This window comes from Orcinus orca, chromosome 9, assembly GCF_937001465.1.
Source record: "Orcinus orca chromosome 9, mOrcOrc1.1, whole genome shotgun sequence".
In the NCBI taxonomy this organism is placed as follows: Eukaryota; Metazoa; Chordata; class Mammalia; order Artiodactyla; family Delphinidae; genus Orcinus; species Orcinus orca.
In genome coordinates, this window is record NC_064567.1 from 12,806,058 (window position 1) to 12,821,835 (window position 15,778).

General features: G+C 50.8%; 1 protein-coding gene across 2 annotated transcripts in view; it reads right to left on the reverse strand.

The window, feature by feature from the left end:
- TMEM178B (transmembrane protein 178B) overlaps positions 1-15,778 on the reverse strand; it is a 365,732-nt gene that overhangs the window by 240,249 nt on the left and 109,705 nt on the right. For both annotated transcript variants that reach the window (XM_033432325.2, XM_004272130.3), the window contains one exon: positions 5,368-5,481. In XM_033432325.2, the coding sequence (XP_033288216.1) occupies positions 5,368-5,481 (114 nt within the window). The remainder of the gene's footprint in view (positions 1-5,367; positions 5,482-15,778) is intronic.

Genomic DNA, 15,778 nt, shown 5'->3' on the forward strand with positions numbered 1-15,778 from the left:
TGCTGGAGTTCAGACCTGGATCCTGAGTCTCAGATCCTTCTGAGGCCAAGAAGGGACGTCTAGGCAGCCCCTTCCTGCCTGGCATGGTTACCCCATCTGCAAGAGGCAGTTATCGCTGTTACAATGACTCTTACCATCATCCCAACCCCTTGCGTCTACCACATTCATTTCGCCATAAGCAGGGATGGCTGGGGGACGAGGGGCCAGAAACCTAGGCAACTCCTAGGCTGTGAGGCCAGAGGTCTGAGTAGGAGTAAAGTTCAGAGGGCAGATGAGCAGGCTGGTCCTGAGGGGCCAGGACAGTCCATCAGGAAAGGAGAAGATAAGCGCCATCGGGCAAGAAGCCAACACAAGTCCAAGGCCAATGCCAGCGGGGAGGGGCAAGGAGCAGCTTTGGACCCAGGAGGTGGGCGGTACCTGCGGGTGGCTGGAGGGAGTCTTAGCACCGGGGAGACTAGGGTTCAGGGGCAGGACGTGCTAATCCTAGAAAGAGGGGAGCGTGTGGAAGAGATTACGGAAGAGGCTAGAAGAGGGGGAACCGGATAGGGCTTGGCCAAGCAGAGTAAGAGAAGAGTTCGGCACCAGGCTGGGCTTCCCACCATGCACAGCCTGAGTGGGGCTGGTACCCCCAGACTGAGCTAAGCTACAGGCCTCCACGGTGGGCGGTCAGGAGTCTCGGGGTCAGGGATCCAAGTGTGTCACTCAGGTGTGTGCATTAGACAAGACAGTTCTGAATTTTATTGCTTCTCCCTCTTAGCAGCACATCCACTGACACGTTCTCGCTCCTCCACAAAGCCTCCATCTCTGCTCCCTCCCTCCCCCAATGCCCTTTCCCTCCTCTTCTCCGTCCCTCTTTAACTACATATCATATTGCTTCTGATTCCACTTTGCAAAGCTACTGTGCGAGGCTGTGTTTGTGTGTCCCTGGGGGTGGGGAGTGAGCCCTCAGGAGGATGGCGGGGGGTGTGTCGGGGGAGGAGATCATCTCTCCCTCCCTCCCTGGCCAGCTGGAAATGTGCTGTGTGACCATCCAATTTAATTAGCTGAACTTTCAGTCTTGACAGAAGGAAGCTTTAAAAAAAACAAAAACAAAAAAACCTGGAGCTTTCTTGGCTCTCAGCCTCTTGAAAGATAGCGGAGAGGATATGATTGCAGGAAAGCGCAATCCCAACTCCCTGATTCCCACTGCCAGGGGCAATCAACTGTGAGCTGAAACCTGCATCTTGAAAACGCTAAGTGGAAGGAGAGAATCTGAGCTCACAAGCACACGACTCTGGAGCCTCAGGGCTTGGACCCTGGGGTAGACTAGTCAGCAGCTACCCAGAGTCCCTGACAAGCAGAGTTGGAGACCAGGGGGGTGACAAAGGGCTGCCCTTCTCACACCTTCCAGCGGGTACCTGCCCTGCAGCCCCCAGGCAGGCCCCCCGCTGTGGCCCCGCCACCCATTCCCTCAGCCCCGGTCGCTGGAGCAGCCCCCCAAGCCCAGCTCCTCCTTGCAGAAGCACCCACATCTCAGCAGCAGCATCTCCCCAGAGCCTACTTTCTCAGCACCCTGGCTGCCCAGTCCGCATCACGGGCCACCCAGGCACCCCTCCCACCCCCTGCCCTGCCACTGGCAGCATCCAGGACCCCAGCTGTGCTACAAGCGCATTCCAAAGGGACACCAGTGACAGTGAAAGCAAAGGAACAACCACTAGGGATGGCCTCAGGGGTTCCTGAAGGTGACACAAGGACACAGAATTCTCCAAACACAGCAACCCAAGCCTGGACTTCAGAGCACGAAAAGCCCATGCGGATGTGTTCTAGTGAGAGGAGGAAGTGGCACCGTTTAAGATGTCACTGTCCTGCCAGCCTGCTTCCCCTGACCACTGCCAATCTGCTTCTGTCATATTCCAAACATGAAACCAGACCACCCACCCAGAGAGTGGCATCGGCCACTCTCATCTCCTGTAGCCACTGCCCCATCCTCTCTGGCCCAGCGATACTCACCCACCCTGCTCCAGCCCTGGAGGGGGCAGGAGGACCCAGATCAGGGGTGCAATGCACCCTCGGAGCCCGGACCCATGCCACTTGGGGTCACTGCGATCTCGTGGGAGGCAGCAGACAGGGAGGAAAGTCAAGGTGGGCTGCCCCAGGCAAACAGTCAGGTCTGGGTGGACTGAGGGCACGGTCCCAACTATTGAAGGAGTTCTGCCTTCTCTGGGGGAGCTCTTGCCAGGGTGGGAAGGAGAAACAGGTACACCCAACACTTCATCGGCAATCATCATCCAAGACAGATTCAGAACCTTGTCACCAAGTCACCCAGAAAACTCAGTTTTCAAACCTCCATAGCAGAGACCACCCTCAACACACACACACATGCGCACAGACACATTTGATTCTCCGACCTTTACTCCCCAGACCCATGGTTATTAGCTCTTTACACTTGGATTTATAAACCTAGCGACCTACAGATAATTTTATTCTTTCACCTGCTATTCATGTGACCATAAGGTGAATGAGCTCTCAGCCAGTGAAGCCTCCCATTGGTAGGGTTAACGGTTCAAAACCCACAGCATAGTTTTAAACCAAATGGTGCTTTTCTTCTTTGAAAACATTTTTTTCCACAACAGAGTTTCATGACCACATGCAAATTCTTGATGAAAATGTAGGTATAACCTAAGTTTAACCAAAGTCCAAAATATTTACCAGAAGTTATTTCAGGAGAAAATTTTCCAGGAGAAGAAAATATCAAAATTTTTGCTTTGGCAAAAATTACTTCCTGAGAAAAATTACAGAATGTAAGGTATTATGGCGAAATTCTAAAACGATAACCGACCTAGTATTAAAGGAATTTATTTGATCCCACGGACAGTATTAGACAATACAGGACTCTCAAATAAGTAAAGAAATCAGAGTCTGTTTTTTTTTTCTTAATTTCCAAAGCTTGGTCATAGGGGTTTGCTAATCTTTGACAGTTTCTACTTAATTTCAAAGGGGGCTTATGTGCCCATGTCCCACCTAATGTCATCGATATCTGACCTTTGAAAATTAAAACTGACATTTACTACACCTCCCCATTGCGCCAACATTGCCAATTACGTTCAGCAGCAGCTTCAGGCGTGACCCACGGTCGCCTGCTCTCGGAACGGCAAACGTTCTCTGCCTGCCTCACAGACCAGCAGGTCACTTTGTGAAACAGGCAGATGAATCCCTCACCAAAGGGGAGCCTCGACTTCACCCAACACGGGGTGCCCAAAACGTCTGCATGTATCAGTCGCTGAGATGGCTTTTATCACTTAAAAATAGATCTGTCAGCACCCCCATTCACCACAGCAGAGCCTGCACACTCGATCTTGCAGAACCTAAGGGCACTCCAGTTTCAGAACAAGGACCCGGGAGACACTGGGCTCAGAGAAGGGCCATAAAGCTTAGCATTAGCCTCCTCTCTGCCTTTGCTAACACCATGTAACGTGTTTTCAGTGATGCCCTTGAAATGCATCTGTGCAATTTACGCTAGAATAATTCTTCTTGCTGAAACACTTTCACAAACTGCCTTAACTGCATGAAACCGTTACACTATATTGTAATCAGGGCATTGCCCTGTAATTATTTGCTTTCTGAATGTATCTCTCCACTCCTGCCCACCCTCCTCCACCTCCAGACATGAGCTCTTTGAAAGAGCTCCCTGTGGCCTCGGTATCCACCATGTGCCCGGTACACAGAAAAACTCGGTAACTGTGATTGAACTGAGTGAATCTGAATTGAAGCCGAAATACCGACAACGTCTTCCTTCTGAGATTCCATGACGCCCCTCCCCTCCACTGCATTGCTTAAGTTATATTTAAGTGGTTCTTCTACCAGGCTTGTCATGTATCTTGAGCATGCACTGTAGGTGTCTATTAAGCGACTATCCTAGACCAATGCAACTTGACAAATAAGCAGTCATTGTCAGGGATTTATATACTTGGCTCTTCACATGTCTCCCTCCAAAAAGGAAATTAATAACCCTGATTACTAGTGTCCCTAAGGCAAATCTCACATTAAAATTAAATAAGTATGTGGTATGCTTAGCTCAATGTCTAGCACCTGAGGATGCCCACTGGACATTAGCTCCCTGTTCCCAGCTTCTGGTTCGTGTCTCCAGCAGCGATAAAGCTTGTAAGGGGGGGGGGGGGGGGGAACCATCTGGTTAACGCATTCCTATCTGCTCATACCTGCCCTACATCATTTTGGGCCGCTGGCATTAGGTAACAACTCATCCAGACACCTAGTCACAATCTTTTTCCTGAAACCAACGAACGATTGCTCTGTTTAATTTTACTCGTCTCTCACCCCACCCCCACTTCAAGCTATGGTGATTTGATTAAAACCAAACCAAAAAGTGGTGGGCCCCATGCATGCAAAAGACAATGAGGCAACAATAAAGAGAAAAACGATGGTTTTGACCTTCTTCAAAGTTTGCCGATTACAGGAACCTTGTTATCAAGAAACAAAGAGCCTCCTTCACATAGAAACGTAAAGGTAATCTTGTGACATTATGTGAAGAAAGCTAGAATCGGGGGGAAGCGACAAATGCACCAGAGGCAGCGTGGAGCTCACTAAGAGGAAGAATGTGTTCACATGAAGAACAACGCTGGGGAGGAAGGAGAACTTTCCTGACACAGACAAGCAGGTGGATCCCCACGGAGCAGAAGGCAAAAATAGCCAACCAACCGTGTCCGCTCATGACGTCACCCTCGCATCATAATTTAAGTCTCTGAGAATCCCTGACCAAGAATTCCCCTAACCAATGGAGGCAGATACTCTGATCTTCTCCGAGCAATCACATGCGAACATGGGTCCCAAAGCCTATCATTCTAGGGGAAACAGAAACTTGGAAGTTGAGGACCAGCGCCTCCCCCTTCGTGACCCCTCCGACATGCAAATTCCCAGCGCCACGCTGCCTGCAACCACCACCGGGTCTTAGCAGGTCTTACCCCGTACAGAGGACAACACGAGAGAGATTAGCAGGTTGCCACAGTAACACCCCAGGCAACTTGGAGACACACTGGACTTGAATCCCAGGAGTTGGTTTGGTCAGATAGGTGAAATCTTAAATGCCTACCAGGATGGCGAAGCAAGACCACTGATCACCGTCTAACTGCTGGTCGTTTTTTGTTTTAACTGTAGAAGCAAACTCCTCAAAAGCTACAATGCCAGCAAAACCAACCGAGGCCACTGTGACCCACAGACATCGACACTTTAAGGACTGCCGCCAAGTTCTAAGACTGTCCACAGGTCTCACACGGAGGTGCATCTGTCCATCCGGACCGAGCTGCTGATGGGCATCCAGTCTCCGCGCCCTCCAAAGGTCACAGCCAGAGAAAGAAACTCAGGTGTACTTACGCAGGGCGTGCCACTCATCCTGGCGGATGGTCTTCGTGATGTTGAAGGTGAGGTTCCTGGGGATGGTGGCTGAGGAGTAGTGGTATTTGATGTACGTGCATCTCTCAATTTCTCCTGGCAAAGAGAGACAGGAGACCAAATGTTAATGAGGCAGCAACCAGGTCTGGGGCAGTCTCCAGGATCCATTTTTCTGTCCTGGGACAAGGGACTTGTTTCATATCGGGCCTGGTGACACCTACATTTTACACGTACAAGGCAATAACCTTGACTCCAAAAGAGCAAGAGGGTAGGACAAAATCAAACGCCATGGATTTAGATAGAAAAATACACCTCTGGCATCATTCAGAGGTGGGAAGAGTCAATGTTTAGGCTGATAGCAGCTTGTTAAGAAAGTAGTAGCCATGTGTGTTTAACCTTAGGAAAATCAACTTTTATACCAAGGGAGGAAGTTTGGCATCTAAAGACGTTTAGAGTTTGCACCCACAGACCAGTAAAGGGCAGGCCTCGGCCTTAATCATGTAGTACGTGCTGTCTTGCGGAATGCTGAGCTAGAGGGGGCCTCTTGCCTTTTCTCCATCCCCTGCCCCCCCAGCCTCACCTCTGAACACAAAGCACTCAGATCCATCTGTATCTCCTTGAACCAGTCTCTTCTCAGATTTCTTGGACAAAACTGAAGCCCCCTGACATACTCAACACCTGGTCCAGTAGGACTTTTACTGAGAAGCCATTATCAATCAATGCATGCTTTGCTAGTCAGATTGTCAAAATAGTCCTACATCTTAGAGCAGAGGCCCTCCAAGTGTGGCCCTGGGATCACAGCATCAGCATCCTCTGGGAACTTTCTAGAAATGTCATTTCCCAGGCCTGACCCCAGACCTGCTAAATCAAGAACCCGGAGGTAGAGCCTGCAATCTGAATTTTAATAGGCCCTCCAGGTGATTCTGTTGCACACTTTAGTTCGAGAACCGACACCTTCGAGAATCTAACAGAACTGCCAAAGCATGAATTTATAAATCCACCATGTTTGCAAATTCCAAAAGGAAGGCATGATTAGGAGTCCTTGGCCTCCTGCAGACGCTTCCATCAACACTTGCTTATCTGGGGGATGTTAAAACTCAGCGTCAGCGCATTGTGAACAATCAGGAAAGGTGTCATTTTTAAAGGTTAGGCATTTTAAAATTTGGTTTTGCACCTGAAAGGATTTTGATGGTAATCCATTTCGCACCCCACTGATTTTCAGTTTATAAGTGGTGGCACCTGACTGAATCGTCTGATTCCTGGCTCACTGTCAGCAGGGAACCTGGCAATTGGTGGAGTGCAGTAATTTAGACAGCACCTTATTGCAAATCATATCTGGACAACCGCCCACTGCCCATTATTGGCAGACACTCCTCCAGTGGGACAGATGCTGTCCAAAGGGGCAAAGTTTAAGGAAAGTGCTATGCGCTATTTTTCTTTTAATTTCTCAACTCCTCGGTCTTTTTCCCCTTAGCCTACAAACATCCTGAGTCTCTCGCATGCCATACCCTCCCCCCCAGACCACATCCCCCCACACCTCTATGTTCCTTCTTCCCTAAGCTGGTAATACTTCTAGAAAAAGTAGTCTGCCAGACAGTCTCCGCTTCTTCAACACACATTCATACCTCATTTCCATAGCAATTTCCATCAACAGCATCACCTCCCATCCAGTCCACATCACAAATCCCACAGTCATCCCCAAGGCTTTCCCAGCTCTAGCCGTGCCACGCCTCCTTGACATCCAACTGGTCACCAAATTTTGCCAGTTCTGTCTCAGAAATGTCCCTGGCATCCAGCCTGCCCTCTCTGTATCCACTCCCTCTATCATAGTTGCACAAAAACAGTGACTGAAAAAAAAAAAAAAAAAAAACAGTGACTGATCCCACATTTGCTGAGGACTTACTAGGTAGGAGAGACTTGCCAAGAGCCTTGTAGACCAGTGGTTTCCAACTTTACTCATGCCCTGGCGCATGTAGAAGAGATGCATGCAAGGCAGCCGGGATGAGCAGATGGGCTGCTGCGTCCGGTCCAGCCTCGGGGAGGGTTGAAGGAGCCACACCTCAGCCACCCGTAACCTATTCGCGGCTTCTGTACCTGTCCCACCAGCGAGACACTCTGTTATGAACACTGTCCTACTAATCCTTTCTATAACCCAATTAAGTAGGAGCTATGATGCTCATCACCCCTATTTTACGAATAGGAAAATGGAGGCTCAAGAAGATTAAGTGACTCGCCCGTGCCAGGATTAGAACTCAGAATTGTCTGATGGGAGTCTCCTCCACCAGCCCACCCTCCGCACCGCACCCGCTGCTGAGACTGCATTCCAGAAGGAAAATGCATTCCAGAAAATGCAGTCTCTTTCACACACCGGATAAACCCAACACTCCCGGCAGAAAGTCCCAGCCCCCATTGGGCCCCAGCCACTACACACCCTAGGCTCTAGCCAGGCGCGCCCCCCTCCACCCTGCCCTGATAATGCCCTGTCCGCTCACGACTCTGTCCCTCCTCTCCTCCCGGCCTGTCTTTCACCTGGTACACCTCCAGCTCCTCGGCAAAGCCTCCCTGCATCCAGGACAGCACACAGCAGCAGGCATTCAACGTCCCCTCCTTCTCCCTCCCTAAGCTCTTTGTGCTACTGCAGCCAGCACACCAATGCCCTGTGATTTATCTATTTACACGCTTCGATCCCCCACTGGATGATGAGTTTCTCAAGGGCAGGGACCTGTCTTACTCATTCATCTTTATCTCCCCGGCCACCAGCACAGGGCGGACACCAAGAACACGTGCTTTGAAGAAAGCAATGAACAACATAAGGCGCCCTTTAGAAGACCACAGTGGGCAAGGAACCCAACTGCTTCTATTATATGCAAGGGATTAAAATAATTGAGGCAAATTAGAATGTCATGAATAAAAGGAGGTGATTGTTGCAGAACTCTGGGATCCTACAGCAAATACCTCTTCCCTGTCTGGACAACGTAAGGAGAGGCTTGTCGATCACATATGAACGTGGAATAGCCTCTCACTGCACATTGTAAATGTAATCCGAGGGACAACTAGGTCGATGGTTTCGGGGTGGAATAAAGAGGAAAAGAAAGAAGAGAGGGAGATATAAGGGAGAAAAGGTTTTTACATGAATATCATCGGCAGACATATACAGTTGAGCAGGTTGTGCACTGCGTAAGGGCACCTCCCGAGGGTACCTAGGTGCTGAAGTCCAGCTGCTGCTCTGCTTGCCAAGACATGCACCCTGGTGGGGTATGCGGGAGATGTCCCTGTCAGAGAGGCTGCCTTTATCTAATTTGCACAAAGATGTCAAGCAAACTAGCAGCCACCCTACATTCCGCGATTTCAAGATCAAACAAAATCCTCCCTGGACCCAGCTTGGGAGACACAAGACAGGATCCCACTGGTAAGAGCTAGATTGGTGCCTGTCACTCATGTCTGAGAAAAGTACCTGATTTCCTAGCCAAGACCAGGTTCTCTCAGCCTCAAAACATACTCAACAAGTGGCCACAGGTTCCAGGCTCCCTGAGCCTCCCTCACCCCCAGCCCACCCGGCCAGTGAGGCAAGAGGCCACCTGACACTCGACAAGAGCAGGAGCTGATGGACAGACGCCGCGGGCAGCCGGCCAGGAAGACTGGCTGGAGAACTTCCCAGCAGCCCCGGTGGAGGCCCTCACTATTTGCTTTGCCTCAAGGATGCAAGCATCCTGCCTGTGACAGCAATTAAATTTGAAAGACTCAAATATTGCCTAAGAAGAAAGGCAAAATATTTACCCATGTGTCTACAGGTCCTGTCAGTGTGCTGGGCTTTTGTCAGTTCAGGCGCCATCTGGGCACCAAATTCGTGTGCCCAGAATGTGGGCTTCCCAATACAAACAGATTTTCCTGCAAAGAACGGGTTAGAGGGGCGACCTGGAAGGCAACGAAGAAGCCCATGACCTTCCCCACCTCCTGCATTCCAGCCCAAAGACATGAGCTTCCCACTCTGGAAGCCTCAGCTGGGGGCCAGAAAACTGGTCAGCGAGGCAGCAGGGGTGGCCCCTCCTGTGGGCCCCTTGGGACTTTATACCTTCAGCCATGCTCTGCCCTCTGAGCTGAGGACCCTCCTATCTGCGTGTCAGGGTCCCAGGGAGATAGGATACCCAAATGGGTAACCGAGGAGAGTTTCCAAAAGGGACAATTTACAAAGCTGAGCGCAGAGTGTAGAGAGACCAGCCAAGGGTGGTGCAGGGCCCTGGAGCTGGCAACACAAGGATGTGGTTATAACACCGAGATCGGGAAAGGTGGGGGGCGGGGGGGGGGGTGCATCACCGGAACCTGGAGAGGTGATGCAGGCTTCGGCAGGGGGTCACAGCCAACCTATGTGAAGGGCAGGGAATAAGCACCCAACCTCTCACTCCTCCTACCCTCATTCCCTGCCGGTTCCCCCCGTTTCCTGAACCCACCTGGTGCAGCGGGGCAGCCTCTGAGTACGAGCAGGTGAAGGTGGGGACTGGACCCACGGGGCAAACACAAGCATACAGCTCACTCTGCCCTTCTTCCTCTTTCCTTCCACACCTCCCCGGCCCTCTCCCCTTCTAAAACATCACTCCAGCTTCCCTTAGTCCAATGCTAGCACCTTCTGCCTCTCCCCCACCTCCACCTCTCAAGGTCTTCAGTGGTGAAGGGAGACCCGGGAAGAAGGAACAGGGGGAGACTGTTCCTATCCTTTTTCTGCCTTTCAAATCCTTTAAGACCCAAGGCATGAGTGTAATAATTCATGTTAAAAACTAATGTACTTCCTGCACATAGTAAGTGCTCAATAAACACCAGTTATTATGAACTGCTGCCCTAAGACTACTTACTCTAAGGGGGCAAGACCACAGGAAATCAGAACTAGTATCAGTAAGCAATGTTTATATCACACTATACAAACACAGAGGCAGGGGGTGGGGAGAGGGGGAGAGAGAAATTTCACATGCAATACCCCTAGGAGGCTGGTAGCACAAGAGCCCTGATGTACACTGGGCATATGAGGAAGCAGACTGGAGGGGGGCAGCAGAGACAGCGTACACAATGAACTCTGGATTCTGACCACGCTCTACCATGATACCAGCAGGTGATATTCCTTTCACGCGCAATCTGCTATCAGCAAGACCTGGTTTCCTAAGTAGCTGTAGAAGAAGTCTATTACTCCACCGTTATGTATATTAAGTGGAAACCTTCTTAGGCAGGGTGACTTCAGAGGCAGTGCTAGGACCCATCCCCACACCATCTAAACTTACCTTCCCTAAACAGGTGCCACAGCACTTATATTCATGCATTAGAGAATCATTCCTTTGGCTCAGACATTGTTCTCTTAGGTACCTATTTTTAAAGCTCTTTTAAGGGGCTTCCCTGGTGGCGCAGTGGTTGAGAGTCAGTCTGCCGATGCAGGGGACACGGGTTCGCGCCCCGGTCCGGGAAGATCCCACATGCCGCGGAGTGGCTGGGCCCGTGAGCCATGGCCGCTGAGCCTGCGCGTCCGGAGCCTGTGCTCCGCAATGGGAGAGGCCACAACGGTGAGAGGCCTGCGTACCGCAAAAAACAAACAAACAAACAAAACAAAACAAAAAAACTCTTTTACGTAAGTCCAAAGAGGGTACTTCTGAGTCACTAGTGCCTAGATGTGGATGAGATTCCGAAATCCCTTCCTCCAGATGGACCCTCAGCAGCAGAGGGACCCTAGAGAAAAGAGGCTGAGGATCCCGGCAGCTCATGAGGGAGGGGGAAGGTGTGCTGTAAAGGCAACCCTGCAACTTCACGACCATATCTGGTGCTGATCAGCGTGGGCCTGAGAAAGAACCAGAACGTGGGACCCCCTCCCCAGCGCTCACTTTAAAAGTGGAGTGATGCCTGCTGGGTATGCGATGGTCAAACGTATTTAGGAAAAATTGGGTTCAACAATGTTTAAAAGGTTTACTTACTGCAGGACTTTAAGAGTTCTTAACGTACACCTTAACTCCCCTAGAGGGGACAGGTATGGCGTGCAGACTTCCCCAGACTCCTTTGACTCCAAATCCTTTCTTATTCAAAGAGCAGTTTCTATCGCTCAACTGTGAGCTCCTCAAACCCAGAAACCAGGTCTCTTGTTTGCACTTCTACCCCCAGGGCCAGGCAAGCAATACATATCTGGATGAGTGGGGAATAGATGCCAGGGTCTGTCCTTTCATCACACAAGGTAAAGGAGGTAGTTGGCCCCAAGTATGTGCTGGCCTCCTCTCCGTAGCCATATCTGGGAGCAATGCAGCAGCAGGCGCAGATGCCCATCCAGGAGCTGTGTTTGCACGATGTCCTGAAGTCAGTCTGGGACCTTTGTGGGCAGGACTAGAGCCATGGCTCTCCGTGCTCTTGGCCCACCTTGGACTCCGGCCGCAACTGCAGCGAGTGCTCCCGGGCGTGCTCATGGCACCCACGTCAGGTGCCTGGCAAGTCTCCCGCCTCCTTGCAACTCACAGGTCACTTGGCCCTCAACGGGCAGCCCACAAGGGTGCAGGAGAGTCAATACTCACAAGAGAGACCCTCAACCCAGGGCGTGAGAGACAGAGCACGCACCCCACCCACTGGGGGATGACCACAAGGCACCCTCTGCACGGTGACCCTGAGGGCGGCCCTGGGATCCAAACTGACGCTCACAGCAGGAAGCTGCTCAGCACTGCGCCACCCACTGGCTTCTCCTCCTTCCCGGGAACTCCCCCAAAGTCCCTATCTCGGGCTCTGCTTTGGGGGACCAAACACTGAAGAACCACCACCTAGGGGAGAGCAGTGCAAATGGTTCATATGTTTGAAAAGTGTGAAAAGAAGTAAAAAAAAGTTGGTCCAACTCAATCCCGAGGTTGCTGTGAAGGGTCCCGTCAGCACCCAGGGCTGAGGCAGGCTCTGTTCCTTCTCAGCTTCCCTTGTTCCTCATGTTCTTTTCTTCTTGATATTCGAGCATCCTAAAGACACACGGATGGATGACTGGACCGCTTCTGAGCGTCCCCGTGTTTCCTTCATTCCAGAGCTCCTTCTTTAAAAAAATTAAGTCTATTCACAATGCCTTCCAGACGCCGGACACTCATTTTATCCCCCGTCATCCTCACAACAACCTTGTGAGGTAAATATTACAGTAATATCCCCATTTGACTGAAGGAAGAGAGAGTTTAGACAGATGAAGGCCTTCTCTGGAGCCACTCAGCCAGCAAGGAGAACAGCCAGTGTCTGGGTGTCGGCGCAGAGGTTTCAGACACCACAGCTGTAATGAGTCACTGCCTGGTTGGAGATTCATTGGGAACAAGGATAATTTTGCAGCCACAGTGCTTTGTATGTGGAGGAACGTGATACATCCACTGATGAAGAAGAAAGGGAGGAAGGGACATCACCCTTGTGTTGTCTGCCGCTCGCCCTTCCTCGGTGCCAACGGTGAGAATGGCCAGGACACTGGCGTCGGTCCCGCTGACCGGCCCTGGCCTCAGCCCGCTACAGGGTGAGCTCTTACGGTCTCACTTTGACATCTGTCTCGCCCACCGGGCTGGCGGTTCTTAACCACTGTTCTAGCCCGAGGCCTGTGCTCTGTGCCTAATAAATGGAAAGACTAAGTAAAGGTAGAAAGAACACACTGGAAAAAACTTGAAAGCCAACCTTTAAAAAAAAAAGAGGAAACCAGTTGAGGATTTAAATTTTGGACTTCACCTCCTCCTTAAAGGGCATTTTCAAAAAAAAAAAGTTAAAATTACACCTTAGAAGAGAGAGGAAGTAGAGACAATCTCCTTTGGCAAATGAGGAAAGCCATTATCAGATTAGCATTAGCAATGTTGGATTCTTCAGCCAGCCACAAGAGTGGGGATGGAGATTAGGGGGTTAAAGTTTTGAGATCAGAAGCAAAACCATGTCCCCGATGAAAGGGGAGGGAAGCAAACCAGGGATGTCCCAGGGGTTCAAGGAGGGCAGACGGGACTGGGGTCCCCAAGCCCGGCAGGAAGGGGAGGAGGGTGACGAGGGCAGCGATGTTTACAAATGCTCCCGGATCTCAGACAGGTCTTCGCAAAAGCTTACTGCAAGAACCCTCCCCAGCCCGCCCCCATCTCCTCTTTGGCGCCTCCTGTCCCTTCCAGGTGTTCTGAGCCGAAGGATTTGCAAGGCTTATCGCTGCTGCCGACCGGGCAAGAAAGAATGTTTTATTTTCTTCATACTGAGGAAAAGTGTTACGGACGTTTCATTTTTAATGCTTGCAAACGCATTCCATTTGGTGTGCATTGTTTTTTGTGTTTGTGGTGTCGGCGTGGCCTTTTAATGTTGTTTTGTATGCAACGCACAGACAGACTCCTAAATATTTAATTCCTTTCCATTCAATGTTTCATAAATGCTTGTTAGGAGCCATGTTCAGGGGGCCCTCCTGACTCACACAGAGGGGTTGCATTCTTAAAAACCCTGCTCCCAAATGCCAGCCCTCCACCCCATTTCTGACCCCTCACCCTCTCCTCCAACACTTCTGCTGACTTCTATTGTAACATAGCTGTTTGTATATTAATCGTCTCTTTCTCTCTGTGGTAAATGCTCTGGGATAGGGGAGCTTGTGGTTTTCATATTTGTACTCCTGACGGCCAAGATGGTGCTTTGAGTATGGTACAAATGACCCTTGACCAACATGGGTTTGAACTGCACGGATCCACTTATTCACAGATTTTTTCAATCGTAAGGACTACAGTACTGGGCTTCCCTGGTGGCGCAGTGGTTGAAAATCTGCCTGCCAATGTAGGGGACACGGGTTCGAGCCCTGGTCTGGGAAGATCCCACATGCTGCGGAGCAACTGGGCCCGTGAGCCACAACTACTGAGCCGGCGCGTCCGGAGCCTGTGCTCCGCAACAGGAGAGGCCGCGATAGTGAGAGGCCCGCGCACCGCGATGAAGAGTGGCCCCCGCTTGCCACAAGTTGAGAAAGCCCTCGCACAGAAACGAAGACCCAACACAGCCAAAAAAAAAAAAAAAAAGACTACAGTACGATACTATTTCGACTGCACAGAGGGGCCACGCCTAACCCCTTCACTGTTCAAGGGTCAACAGTAACTCCTTTGAACAATCGTTTATGTTCAATGAATGCTTTCTATGTGTTAAGTACTGTACAAAGGACTTTACTACACATTGTCTCATTTAATCCTAAAAGTTAGACTCTGTTACTATCCCCATTTCACAGATGAGGACATAAAGGCTTAGAGAGGTCTCCTGTCCAAGAACGCAGAGCTGTTATTCGGCACAGGAGGGACGTAAACCCACCTACCCCGCCCCCTAGCACCACACTATACCCACCTGTGAAGAGAACCTGGGAAAAATCAAGCTCTTCGGAAGAAGAGAGTCCCTCCAAGGTTTTCTATCGGAAACAAGGCAAAACTCTTCCACGCGCAGGGATTTCCAGCTTCTACAGACCTTGCTGCTCTTACCAGAGCAGGACGGAATGTTTGCTTCCAGAGCTCCCCTCATGAGCTGGCCAGAAGACAGCTCCTGGTCGTGGTGGAAGAGGGCTGAGAATGTGTCTACCAGCCCCACACTTGGCCACAGCCCTGTCCCCGCTCCCAGGACAAGCCACTCATCAGCGGGGGGGCCTTGGGCAAGTCACTCAGCCTCTCAGAACCTCACTTCTTCATCTGCAAAATGCAGATAATGATAGCATCCACCTCTTAAGACTGACGAGGGATAAATGAGACAACTTATGTAAAACCTGCTCCAGAGTAAGCGTTCAAGAAATGTTCGTTTATCAGTTCTATCTCTGGGACACACACCCGCTCCCACAGAACAGCCCATAAGTATGGAAAGACAGCTCTCACACCCCTCCCACCCCAGGTTCCTTTTCTTCCAGCTGAGAACGTCCAGGTTCTGCACCCACAGTCTCAGAACCCAGCACCATACTGGTCATCCCCAAGGTTCGGCCACACGTCAAAATCTCTCCCAGTGCAACACTGACCACGATCATTCCCCGAGGACGCAACACCTACGCCTCTCCTGTCTGGAGCCGTAACTGTATCAGCGCAGCCAGGTTCCCTGTGAGCTTCGCGGGCAGTCACGTCACAGGGCTGGCCACATGCAGGGGACGACACACAAGTACTTTCCTCCAGGGAAGCTAGGTAGCCACCATGGGCTTGGGCAGCTATCATTTCTCATTTGGGGTTGTTTTCTGTAGTTTGATTTGTTACCTCCTGTGGGATCTCCTATTTGTTCCAGGCCCCTGAAGACATTTCTGGATGGTGATGCTGTCCTTCCATGAATTAGCCATCAGTCCACACACTCCATCAGCAGGCCACCCCCATCCTCATTCAAGTCATCACTAAAATCCCCCGCAGGGCAGTGTTGAGGGCAGAACTCTGGACACACACACACACACACACAAATATCCTTGTGA